Below are 13,828 nucleotides of genomic sequence, written 5' to 3'. Positions count from 1 at the left end.
GGCTGAAATTGAGATCGGATGCCATGTCACGTTTAGAGAGCCCCTGATGTGTCTAAACAGTGGAAATGCTCCACAAGTGACACCATTTTGGAAAATAAGGAACTTAACTAGATCTGTGGTGAGCACTTTGAACCCCCAAGTGCTTCACAGAAGTTTATAACGTAGAGCCGTGAAAACAAAAAAATTGCATTTTTTCTACAAAAATGATCTTTTTTGGCCCCAAATTTTTATTTTCACAAGGATAACAGGAGAAATTAGACCACAAAAGTTGTTGTGCAATTTCTCCTGAGTAAGTCAATACCCCATATGTGGGGGTAAACCACTGTTTGGGCGCACCGCAGAGCTTGGAAGAGAAGGAGTGCCGTTTTACTTTTTCAATGTAGAATTGGCTGGAATTGAGATCGGACGCCATGTCGCGTTTGGAGAGCCCCTGATGTGCCTAAACAGTGGAAACCCTCCACAAGTGACACCATATTGGAAACTAGACCCCTTAAGGAACTTATCTAGATGTGTGGTGAGCACTTTAAACCCTCAAGTGCTTCACAGAAATTTATAAAGTAGAGCCGTGAAAATAAAAAATCCTTTTTTTCCCCTTAAAAACGATTTTTTAGCCTGCAATATTTTTATTTTCTCAAGAGTAACAGGAGACATGTGACCCCAAAATCTGTTGACCAGTTTGTCTTGAGTATGCTGATACCCCATATGTGGGGGGGAGCACTGTTTGGGCACCCATCGGGGCTCGGAAGGGAAGGAGCGCCGCTTGGAATGCAGATATTGATGGGATGGTCTGCGGGCATCATATTGCATTTGCAGAGCTCCTAATGTACCTAAACAGTAGAAACCCCCCACAAGTGACCCCATTTTGGAAGCTAGACCCCCCCAAAGAGCATATCTAGATGTGTGGTGAGGACTATGAACCCCCAACTGCTTCACAGAAGTTTATAATGTAGAGCCATGAAAATAAAAAAAATCATATTTTTTCCACAAAAATGATCTTTTCACCCCCAAATTTTTACTTTCACAAGGGTAACAGAAGAAATTGGACCCCAAAATTTATTGTGCAATTTATGCGGAGTAGGCTGATACCCCATATGTGAGGGGGGGGGGACCACTGTTTGGGCGCATGGCAGAGCTCGGAAGGGAAGGAGCGCCGTTTTGGAATGCAGACTTTGATAGAATGGTCTGCGGGCGTTATGTTGCGTTTGCACAGCCCCTGATGTACCTAAACAGTAGAAACCCCCCACAAGTGACTCCATTTTGGAAACTAGACCCCCCAAGGAACTTATCTAAATATGTGGTGAGAACTTTGAATGCCCAAGTGCTTCACAGAAGTTTATAATGCAGAGTCGTGAAAATAAAAAATATTTTTTTTTTTCACAAAAAAGATTTTTTAGCCCCCAAGTTTTTATTTTCACAAGGGTAGCAAGAGAAATTGGACCCCAAAAGTTGTTGTCCAATTTGTCCTGAGTATGCTGGTACCCCATGTGTGTGGGGGACCACTGTTTGGGCGCACAGCAGAGCTTGGAAGGGAAGAAGCGCCTTTTGGAATGCAGACTTTGATAGAATGGTCTGCGGGCGTTATGTTGCGTTTGCAGAGCCCCTGATGTACCTAAACAGTAGTAACCCCACACAAGTGACACCATTTTGGAAACTAGACCCCCCTTCCCCAAGGAACTTATCTAGATGTGTGGTGAGAACTTTGAACGCCCAAGTGCTTCACAGAAGTTTATAATGCAGAGTCGTGAAAATAAAAAATATTTTTTTTTTCCACAAAAAAGATTTCGTATCCCCCAAGTTTTTATTTTCACAAGGGTAAAAGGTGAAATTGTACCCCAAAAGTTGTTGTCCAATTTATCCCGCGTACGCTGATGCCCCATATGTGGGGGTAAACCACTGTTTGGGCGCACGGCAGAGCTCAGAAAGGAGGGAGCACCATTTGACTTTTTGAGCGCAAAATTGTCTGTCGTGTTTGGAGACCCCCTGATGTACCTAAACAGTGAAAAAAAAACAATTCTAACTCCAAACCTAACCCCAACACACCACTAACCCTAATCCCAACCAGATCCATAATCCTAATCACAACTCAAAAAACTGCATCCGCTGCCCACGTTGTGCACAATTTTCACAACGTGCGTCGGTACGTTAGGCTGACGCATTGCGACGGCCCCGTACCGACGCAAGTGTGAAAGAAGCCTATCCCTAACCCTAAATTTTGCCCCAACCCTAAATTTAGCCCCAACCCTAATCCTAAATTTAGCCCCAACCCTAACCCTAATTTTAGCCCCAACCCTAATTTTAGCCCCAACTCCTCCAGCTGCTGGCCGGCAGATCATGGCGGGCGCACTGCGTATGCGCCCGCCATTTTCTTACTGGACGAAGAAGCAGGAGGGGGACGCAGGAGGATCCAGGGACACCGGTAAGTATAGCAGGGTCCCCGAATACCCCTATTTCTTTGTCCTCTTATGTGCGATCACATCAGAGGACAGAGAATGACAGATCGTTTTTTTTTTCTTTTGCGGCCGCCGGTAAACCGTTAATTACCGGCAATCGCAAAACAGGGGTCGGTAAAAACCAACCCCGATCATGTTCTTTGGGATCTCGGCGACCCCTGGCAGCCAAGACCCCAAAGATTTTCCGGGTGCCGGCCGGCGGGCGCACTGCGCATGCGCCTGCCATTTTTTGGCCAGAACAAGATGGCAGCGCCCATCGGGAGCCACGAGGAGCACCGGGGAAGACAGGTGAGTATCGGGGGGCTATCGGGGACCCCATTTCTCTGTCCTCCGATGTGCGATCACATCGGAGGACAGAGAAATTAAATGGGAAATTACGGGTTTTTTTGTGACCGCCGGTAAACGGTTAATTACCGGCGATTGCAACCCGGGGGCCGGTAAAAACCCCCGAATCATGTTCTCTGGGGTCTCGGCTACCCCCGGCAACCGAGACCCCAGAGAAAATTTGACTCTGGGGGGCGCTATTCACTTTTTCCACAGTGCAGTTAATTAACGGCGCTGTGGTTTAAGTACCCTTAACTGCCGCCGTTAAAAGGCGTATCGGCGGTCGTTAAGGGGTTAAATGTGCCATGCCTTTGTTAAACAAGGATATGGAAGCTAAGGGAATAAGTGTTTCTAGACATAAAATAAAATACAAAACACAAGGACAAATACTATACAATGATTTGTAACGTGCTGCTATATTCAATTTCTTCTGACTTTTTTGATACAGGCTGTACTACAACGTTTACTCATCACATGATGTAGCATGTCCTTCCAGCTAGTTCTCCCTTCCCATAACAAAATGCTTATTGCATGTAATTACGTAGGAGGGTAGATAAACCAGATTTGGGCTTGGCATGCTGAATAATACAGTCTCTGAGCAGCACCTACACAGAGATGTCATCACATAAAGCTAGTCTATAATCTCTTCTGTTTATGTAATATATTATACAGATTTTATTACAGTTTAGTACACTCTCACACAATAACTTTTACACTACGTGACAGCCGTGCACCTGAGAAAAATATAACACGCGGTTAAAGCAGAATGCTAATATAAAAAGCATACAACCTGTTAAGTCAAAAGGAATAATACAGGACCTGGATATTGCATTTGAAATACTATTTATGCAAATATGAGCCAATATGCCACATTTGGAGTCATGTTTAATGATATTTAGAAAGTTATGAACAGTAATTTACATACTATAATATGATCCTTTGATCTAATGAGGATGGTAAATAGGACCTGTCGCATGTACCAAATAAGTTGTATTCCTGAAATAAAATCACATACAGCCTTGTAAATTTAAAGAGGTTTCCTTCACACCATAAATGGTTAAAACAAGCAACTTTGAAATTCACTTGTTATTAAAAAATACTCTCCATTCCAGGGTGATTTTTAATGTTATTGTTTACTATTCATTGCCTAGATTACTGGACGATTTTGCAATCCATCAGGTGTCAGGTCTCCTAGGCGAGGAGTTCAGTCCAGTAGTATCTGTAAGTGCTGCACTGAAGCTGGATTCACAGATTAAAGGAGTTGTCCGGTCTTAACCTACAAGTCTGGAGTCACTTTATGTGACGGAAAACTTGTGAATCCTCAAATAGCATGCACTGCACATTGTGGTGATTACATGGCCACAAGTATGTGATTTGCACACATGCGGCCACGTGCCAACTAGATGGGTGCAACCTCGCTCAATGCAAGTGTATTGAGCGAAGATGGAAACAGTCTAGTTGGAATGTGGCTTGGAGCATACGTATTGCATACATGTGGTCACTTAACCGACCGCTTACGAGCCAGCACCAGAAAATGCTCACAACGCGCAGTGTACAAGATGTGAGGATTTACAAGTCTGCAGTCACGTACAGTGACTGCAGAGTTGTAGCTTAAGACCAGACAATCCCATTAAGTGCCCCTGAATTTCTCCAATTCTGGAGAGTCAAAGCTCCCTTTCCCTGCAGCACAGAGTTCAGACCAGTGGCTCAACGATGCTGATGGGTCTGTCGTGAGAGAGGATTGCAATATTGCTGCGGTTGTGTAGAATAACCCAGTTGTCTTTGTCCTGTGAAGTCAGAAAAACTCCAAAGCCTTATGTTCTCCTTGGTGATAGTATTCCCTCTCTACCAATGACTGTGAATGTATCTGTGCCAAGTGGAAACTCTGATTCAACGGGAAAGCTCTTGCTGCGAGCTGTGGAGAATCTGTCATATTCCCATCCGAGAGCTCCAGAATATGGTTGGGGTGTTGTTGGGTTAAGGACGAATCCTAAAAAACCCAGTCAAGTAATTTCTGAACAACTAGAGCTCCAGATAGAAGGATTGTATATGGAGAAGTTCGCCTTCCATGTGCTGTCTGGTTTATTCCATCCACTTCCTTAGGTTGTCCGGAACTGAGAACTTGAGTGCCTATTCTAGTCTGGAGATCCTGAGAAGTGCTTTTTGGGGACAGTGGAGTCACAAGAAATGTTTGGTCCCTAAACTTGAGAGACGTCACTTTTCTTCTAGTGGATTGGAGTGAACATGGTCCTGAAAAGATGTTGTGGGAGCCCATGAACATGAGTAGGGTCCCAATTTCTCTGCTTAGCGTCCTCGCGGGCATGAAGAAGAGGATGCATGTGTACTGTAGAACTAATGCCAGTACCCCTTCACTCTCCATGCAGGGACACCAATATACTCACAACTGCGGCTGAACGGCGTGCTCCCTGCTTCCGGTGTCTGTGTCCCAGCGGAGCAACTAGTTCAACGATGCGTCGGTGTGAAATACCCACAGACATGTGCGGGTTTTCTTATCAGCATCGGCCGCAAAACATCCCACACACGTGTACACTGATGACACACGGATGACATCCGTGAGTTATCAGCGTGACACATATCGGCTCCTAGGAAAAAACGGTACAGTTTGCACTGCTGCCAGGCGAGGGGGGCTGAATACAGCTCTCCCTGAGCTCAGAGCGACCAGACAACAATGATGGAAGTTGTATTCAGCACCCGCTGTGTACATTTAAGAATTAAATAAAAAAAATTGTTGTGGGCTCTGTGTAATTTTGATAACCAGCAGAGGCAAAGCCCACGGCTTGAGGCTGATGTTACTAATCTGAGTAAGGGGACAATATCGGCTATTAATAACGGCTCACCGCTGTTTTCTTTGCCTTTACTGGTTAGTTTAGCGGGGACCCCAGAAAAAAAAATTATGTAGGGTTCCCCTATAAATTCTAACCAGTAAAGGCTAAACAGACAGCTGTGGGCTGATATCAATAGCCAGGGAATAGGCTATGGAAATTGGCCCCAATTCCAGCTACCAACAACAGCCCTCATCCGCCCCAGAAATGGCGCATCCATAAGATGCACCAAATCTGGCGCTTAGCCTCACTCTTCCCAATTGCCCTGGTGTCGTGTCAAGTGGGGTAATAGGGTTTGGGTTGATGTCAGATTTGTATTGTCAGCAGATATCAAGCCGAGGGGTTAGTAATGGAGACACATATATAAGGCACCCCTATTACTAGTCATATTGTAAAAAAGATACAACAAGAATAAAGTCCTTTAATTGAAAAACACACTCCACCCTCACTTCCGATTTATTACTGTAAAAATGAAAATAAAAAACTTATTTCTCACTTGGCTGACAAATAGTCCATTTCTCCCATGCCAAAATCCATCTCTGCTTCATCTGGATGGCTTTCTGAATGGTGGCATGATCAACCATCCAGCCTGGCAGCCACGAGACATTGAGCTGAGCGTCAGTGTGCAGCTTCAATATCCTGCGGTGACATCATTGAGGGTACTGTGTCACTGCCAGCTGTTCACACACTCAGTTCACTGTGAGCAGGCCGGTGAACTACGGTGCAATTTCTCATGGTGCTAGCGATGATCTTATGGAGGTCACCACAGTTCATTGGGTTGCTCACTGACCTGTAGTAACCTCGATGACTTCACCGCAGGTCACTGAAACTGCACTCTGATGCTCAGCTCAAGGTCTCCTGGATGCCAGGCTGATCGGTCGCATCATGCCACCGTTCAGCAAGGCATCCAGATCAAACAGAGATGGATTATGGTGTGGGACAAATGGATTAACATCGGACAGGTGAGGAATATGGCTTTTTTATTTTACATTAATAAATAGTTTAAAGAGGGTGGAGAGTGTTTATTTTAAATAAAGGAATATGTGTCTTTCTTTCAATTAAAGGAGTTTACCCTGGCTGGGAATTTTTTACAATATGACTCTGGGGTTAGTAATGGGGGTTATAGACGCCTCTACATTACTAACCCCTGGGCTTGATGTCAGCGGCCATAAAACAGTTGACATCAACCCCAACCCTATTACCCCACTTGCCACCACACCAGGGCAAGTGGAAAGAGCAAGTCTAAGCGTCAGATATGACGCATCTTATTGATGTGCCATTTCTGAGGCCACTGAGGGCAGATGTTATTAGCCTGGGAGGGGGGGGGCAATATGGCTCCTTCCCTTGCTATTAATATCAGCCCATAGGTGTCTGTTTAGCCTTTGCTGGTTAGAATTTATAGGGGGACACTACATTTTTTTCTGGGAATCCCCCTTTAAATTAACCAGTAAAGGCTAAGTAAACAGCTGTGAGCTGTCAATAATTGCCTGGGAACATTTAGGGCTAATGACCCCTTTCCCAGATTATTAACATTAGCCCCCAGTGGTTGGCTTTCCCTCTGCTGGTTATGAAAATTAAGTGGAAGCCTGCCCATTTAAAAAAAAATGATTTTATTTATTAAAAAATAAAAAACTAATTCAGAAAAAAAATACACAAAGCAATGATTATACAGTACACTGACATCTATCTATCATGCTCCATCACTATCTCTTATCTTTGAACATCTTTAATACGTAACACTTTTATTTCTATGTTGCATTTCATTCCATACATGTTACACTAACAGCACACGGATCTCACACAGATGTCACATATGTACACACGGATGACACACGAACACAGACCATGAATTTAACCAGCACTTGTTTTTCCACTAGCAAAATCACAAGGAAGATGATGTCACCTTTGTATTGTCAGGTGACATCAAGCCCATGGCTTGGAATGGAGAGGTGTCTAAGACACCTTATCCATTACCAATAATATAGTTATATGGTAAATAAAGACACAGCAACTACAAAGTCCTTTATTTGAAATAACACAAAACAAAACACACTTCCATTTTTATTTAAAAATAACAAAACACAGTTTTACTCACCTAACGCCTAATTCCACCGAATACCTCATCTCCTGTAATAAAACAAAAATTAAAAGACAACAATATTTCTCATCTGTCCGTTGTTCTATCCCACGTAGAAATCCATGTCTGGGGGATAAATAGTTTTAAACTTGGACGGTGCCAAGATGCGACCGCCCAGGCTCAGAACCACTGGTGAATGAGCTGCTGCGAGCGCAGCATCATTGATCACCGGTGACATCATCAAGGTTACCGTCAGTAATTTCCCGGAAAGCACACATTTGACATGGTGTACAACATCTATTTGCAGCCTTGTTTCCATCTATCTCCCACTGTTTTTCTCTTTTTGTGGATTGGCGGAAGTGTTTTATTAACTATGTACTCAGATTTATGCAACTGAACATCTATAAACAGAAATTCTGAAACCAACATCAATTCTTATGAAAAGAGTTCAGATCATCAATCTAGTCAGTCTAACTCCTGACACCCCTACAAATCAGCTGTTTTCGGTTCTGGCAGTGGCCAGATGTATGTAAACAGTGAAGGGAGACGAGAATAATACATCCCTGTTACGGTGAACTGACTGTTCCCAAAAAAATCCAGTTCGGCTTCTATTCACTTCAATAGGATCTTAGCTGCGGTCTCTGAAATGGCCGCTACATAATTAAACTGCATTGTACTATTTTATGTCTATTCACGATCTACAACTGACCACCAGCTGAAATCAGCTGACCGGTGGGAGTGACGGGTGATATATGCTCACCGACCAGAAATTGATGATCCATTTTAGGGATAGGTCATCAATATCATAAGCCCGGACCTCTCCTAAGAAATATAAATATTAAACATTACTAGTTAGTTTACAATATGGACAGGTCCAAATGACCATTACCTTTTCTCATCAGTTGTTGCAAGCTTTCAGTGCTTTGGTTCAATACGGCCCATAACTCTTCCTCTTCCAATGGCCCACCTCGCACCTCCAGGGCTTCAGCTAGTGATACTTGCATATTATCTATGGAGCAAAAATGAACAGAAAAAGGCATAAGCAATGCAAAAATTGTCAAAGATTGTAAAAAAAAAATTGTCACCAGATATCAGGGGAGTTTGGGTTAAAGACAAAGAATTCAAATTACACCTTTTTTTTCCGATTATATCCTCCTAAGGTTACTTTGACACTAGCGTCGTACGACGCACGTCGCAATGCGTTGTTTTGCAGAAAAAACGCATCCTGCAAAGTTGTCTGCAGTATGCTTTTTTCTCCATAGGCTTGTATTAGCGACGCATGGCCACACATCGCAACCGTCGTGCGACTGTTGCGTCGTGTTGCGGCGGACCGTCGGCAGCAAAAAACGTTGCTTGTAACATTTTTTGGTGCGTTGTGTCTGCCATTTCCAACCGCGCATGCGCGGCCGGAACTCCGCCACCTCCTCCCCGCAACTCACAATGGGGCAGGGAATGCGTTGTAATAATGCATCCGCTGCCACCGTTGCGCAGCGTCGAGACAGGATGCGTCGGTACGTCGGCCCAACACACTGCGACGGGCCGACGCTAGTGTAAAAGTAGCCTAACACTCACAAAATCTCATACATCACTCCCCAACCTCCATTCACTGCTTTTAAAGTTCGTCTAATTATCAGGGTTTAAAACAAACACAACTAAAACTAAAGTCATCCCAATTAACATGAATGACTCCCATCTAGGTCATTTCCAGAGTAACTTTAAATACCACTGGCGCACCACCTCTCTCAAATACCTAGGAATCAATCACACAACCTCATATTCCATTCTATACAAGAATAATTTCCCTCCACTATATAAAAAATTGTATCCTTATTGACAAAATGGAATTCACTTCCTCGCTCAATAATTGGATGCATCTCAGCAATAAAAATGACTTTTCTCCCAAAACATTCATATCTTTTTGAGACATTACCCATATTGGTCCCACTCAGATATCTACGTGATTTTCCAGGATTCATTTTAAACTTCATATGGTCAGGACAACGAATTCCAAAGTCGGTTATGTTGGCTGATAAAAAGATGGGAGGCCGAGCGGCTCCTAACTTTATCATTATTATTGGGCATCGCACCTCCGCACGATCCTCCTGTGGTCTTCTAAACCTGACTATATGAAATGGGTGGATAGGAAAGTTATGGTTAGCCCCAGCTCACCCCAATTCCCTGACCTGTAATGGGGCTTACTATCCTCCTTCAATAGGCCTATTAGGTCCAATGATGAACATTAGAAATATATAGAGGATCTGCTCTAAAAAAAAAATTCAATCTGGTATCACCGAACTCTCTCTTACTTCCTTTTCCATCCGAATTTCCCTGAAAATCTAGGCCACTAAAGACAGGGGTATGGACTCAATCTGGCTTGTTTAACTTTGCTGAAATAATCAAATATAAAACGCGAACTTTACGTTCCTATGATGAGATGAAACCAAAAGTTTCCTCTCCATTCTCTTTAATTATTCCAATACATTAAGATCAGGCACTTTGCCTCATTATTCCACGGTCTACAGGCCTCCATTCCTACTTGCTTTGAGAGACTATGCAAGAATACGTCAACAACAAAGGGTTTAATATCTAGTATTTACAATATTCATATATTGAACCATAATATCTAGTATTTACAATATCCTACAGGCTCCAGACACAGATTCCTGAACTAGACACTCTTATATGCTCATTTGGGAGGAATATCTGGGCAAAACACTAACAGTGGTAGAGAAATGTTTGAACCAGAGCAGACTGTATCTTGTATTTCATACAAGTATAAAATTCTTCATCTCTGGTACCACACACCATAATTTTTACATAAAATGGACCCATCTATTCCTTCCCTTTGCTGGCAGTGTGCCCTATCTAGAGGGTTCTATTTTTGGGACTGCCCTTTGATTAAACCATTCTCGGTGAAAGTCCAACTCCTCACTAAGCAACTTTTTGGAGTACAAGTCCATCTAGTAGTCCTAAAGTATTTATTATTTACATAGCGCCATCATATTCCACAGCGCTTTACAGACATTATCATGACTGAGCACATAGGGAATTTATATTGTGAACCCCAATCAATACTGGGGTCTTTGGAGAGTGTGAGGAAACCAGAAGAAACACACGCAAACATGGGGACAACATACAAACTCCTTGCAGATGTTGTCTTGGTGGACCCCGGCGCTACAATACCTCAGTGCTACAAGTTTTGATGGTTTTATCCAATACCAGAGACTGGATTAAAAGCAGTAAAGGGTCAAATAATGGAAACATTTTCTTTGATTCAAGCTCTAGGATCCAATTTTGTATTCCAGACCTCAGAGTATAAATGGTGGCATGTCTGTGTGGCTGGATAACAATGTAATAAATCACATTTTACAACTGGAAGGTGTTGATAAATCTGCCCCTTTGTTTCTTCTGCAAACCATGTTTTGTTCTCAGATTTATTTCTTTTTGTGACCATGTAAGAATAAACTGATAAAACTGGCCTTGAATTTGGTAATGAAAGATAACCAGCTAACAGTCCTGAACCCAATTGGTGTAAATTATGGAAGTATGGCCTTCTGTTTCGCAATCGCCTATCTCTATCTAACCATAAGACAGCGGAGTGTATCTAGGCTTTAATGGAATCGACCACATAGCTTGTTTGTGCATCTTTGTGACAAGCACATTTTACTGTGGCAGGAGATGTTCTAGTAACCACTGGCATCATAGTTATCAAGGGAAGCAGCATGGTTGCGAAGGTGATGTGTTCAGTCTCATGAGAGCCTCATTAGGGAAATGGAGAATTATGAAGCATCCTTAATTAACGTGAAGAACACATGCACAACTTGAACCTTGACCATTTGTGGCAAAATTGGATTCACAGGTAAAAGCTAAGATGACAAACAATGACTGTGACCGGTCAGGTAAACCTGTCCATAAAGGGTTTGAGTCACCCTTTCTTTTCAAGAGCGCACTTCTTCCTAGTCTCCCAACTTCTAAGGCCTCTTTCACACTTCCGTTTTTAGAATCTGCACAGGATCCGTCAAAATGTTGAAAAGACGGATCCTGTGCAGATTGTAAAAACCGGGTGCGCTGGGCCCGTTTTTCTGACGGACCCGTCGAGGCTATGTGCACCTGTTGTGTATGCGTAATGCATACACAACACAACCCAGGTTAAAAATAATTTAAAAAATAAATAAATAAATAAAATAAAATAAAAAAATCCCAATATTCTTATCTTCCGGCGTCCCGCGCAGCGTTACCGATGCTCGCGATGCTCCTGGCAGCTGGCGTTCCAAGTAATGTCTTGCGTGCAGTGACCTCTGATGATGTTGCGGTCTTGCGAGACCGCGACGTCATTGGGTCATTTCGCAATGCATTACTAGCAACGCAAGCTGCCGGGAGCATAGGTAATGCTGTGCAGGACGCCGGAAGGTGAGAATATTGAGATTTTTTTTTTTTATTTTTAACATTATCATCTTGTTACTATTGATGCTGCATAGGCAGCATCAATAGTAAAAAGAGAGAGCGAGCGAGAGAGAATTTCCCCGACTGGAAATTCTTCCACGCATGCTCAGTTTCAAAAGACGGAACCAGTCGCTGGATTCCTGCTTTTGACAGTCGCTGAGCGATTTTCCGATGTACAGAAAAAAACGTTCCTCTGTGCATTGTCCCTGCCCGACGGACAGCAATTTTCCGATGGATCCAGTGCACGACGGATAAAATGGATGGCCGTCCGTCACAATCCGCCGCTAATACAAGTCTATGAGAAAAAACAGGATCCAGCAGAAAAATTTGCTGGATCCTGTTTTTACAAAAATCGACGGATTTCAACGGGAGCTCAAAGACGTAAGTGTGAAAGAGGTCTTACTTGGGAGCAGGATGTCATGCGCAAAACGCTACTTCATTTTTATTTTTATCAAAAAGATGGTATCACACCGGGAGACAGAATTTGTAAGAAATTATAATATATTAACTTCTATTACGGTACATTATTTATCAATACGCTCTAATAGGGTGCATACAGTGCAACTTTATCACGATTCGTGGATATTGCGCCTGCTACCATGGACCTCTACCGATCTGATATTATTATAGAATTGGAACAACACACACTTTGAATATGCTATATTGACTAGGAGAATTTATTGACAAACACATGGAAAGATATGTATAGTCTTTCCACTATAATCTCCACTCTGCTTCCCCAGAGTCAGACCATCTCCCTGAGCTGCCTTGTGCTCATGGTCAGCTCTGCTCCAAGAGATTCTCCGCCTGGCTATAGGGAGGCGCGACCACATCCTACAAGAATTTAACCATGCTCTGTCCTGCAGAGTTTACCTTCCCCAGCATATCACTAGGCAGCAGCAGTTTTATTAGGTAGCTCCTCCCTCCACTCCTGGCCCAATCGTTGGTTCCCAGTTGCTTGTCTCTGGTTCCTATGGGTGCATGTTTGTTTTGTCTCTCCTGATATTGATACTGCTCCTTTACCATTTATCCTGACTTCTCTGCTCCTGACCTCGACTACGTATAGTGAACCTGTCCTGCCTGACCCCGGGTTGTCCGACTACGTCTTTTCTTCTGTCCAAATGTACCTTGTACCTGTGTTTCTGATGTTCTGTGCAGCTGCTGCAGACCCAGGAACTACCGTGGAGTGGTACCAGGTGTCTACCAATAGCCCAGCCTATCCTAGCCATCAGCTCTATTGAGAGACAGGTAGACATTTAGTCATGCCCCTCTAAGGTAAGCCCGTGGCGCATTGGCACACACACACACCCATACACAGCAGGTAAAATAAGTATTGACCACGTCACCAATTTTTCAAAGTAAATATACTTTTAAAGGTTCTACTGCCATGAAATTCTTACCAGATGTCAGTAGTAACCTATCCAATCCAGAAACGCAAACAAATCAAACCAAAGATGCACATAAATTAAGTTATGTGTAATAATGAGAAATTACACAGTGAAAAAGTATTGAACACATGAGATGCAAAAAAACATTTAAAGTAATGACAGTAGCTAGAATCTACCAGCAATTAAAAAGCAATCCTGCCACTTAGTCAAAAGTTATATCAGCTGGTACAACTGATGGCCTATAAAAAGATGTCTCATTACCAAGGTGCACACAAGAAACATCTCATGACGGATAAACCCTCA

The 13,828-nt window shown here is 43.1% G+C and overlaps 1 protein-coding gene across 8 annotated transcripts in view; it reads right to left on the bottom strand.

The window, feature by feature from the left end:
- The window catches only part of PTPN13 (protein tyrosine phosphatase non-receptor type 13), a 376,092-nt gene that overhangs the window by 259,803 nt on the left and 102,461 nt on the right, over positions 1–13,828 (bottom strand). For all 8 annotated transcript variants that reach the window (XM_069743364.1, XM_069743366.1, XM_069743365.1 and 5 more), the window contains exon 2: positions 8,584–8,703. In XM_069743364.1, the coding sequence (XP_069599465.1) occupies positions 8,584–8,698 (115 nt within the window). In that variant the 5' untranslated portion in view covers positions 8,699–8,703. The remainder of the gene's footprint in view (positions 1–8,583; positions 8,704–13,828) is intronic.

The sequence above is a fragment of the Ranitomeya imitator genome, chromosome 1 (genome assembly GCF_032444005.1).
Source record: "Ranitomeya imitator isolate aRanImi1 chromosome 1, aRanImi1.pri, whole genome shotgun sequence".
NCBI lineage: Eukaryota > Metazoa > Chordata > Amphibia > Anura > Dendrobatidae > Ranitomeya > Ranitomeya imitator.
Note: the sequence above shows the minus strand (reverse complement) of the source record. Positions and strands in the feature narration are given on the sequence as shown.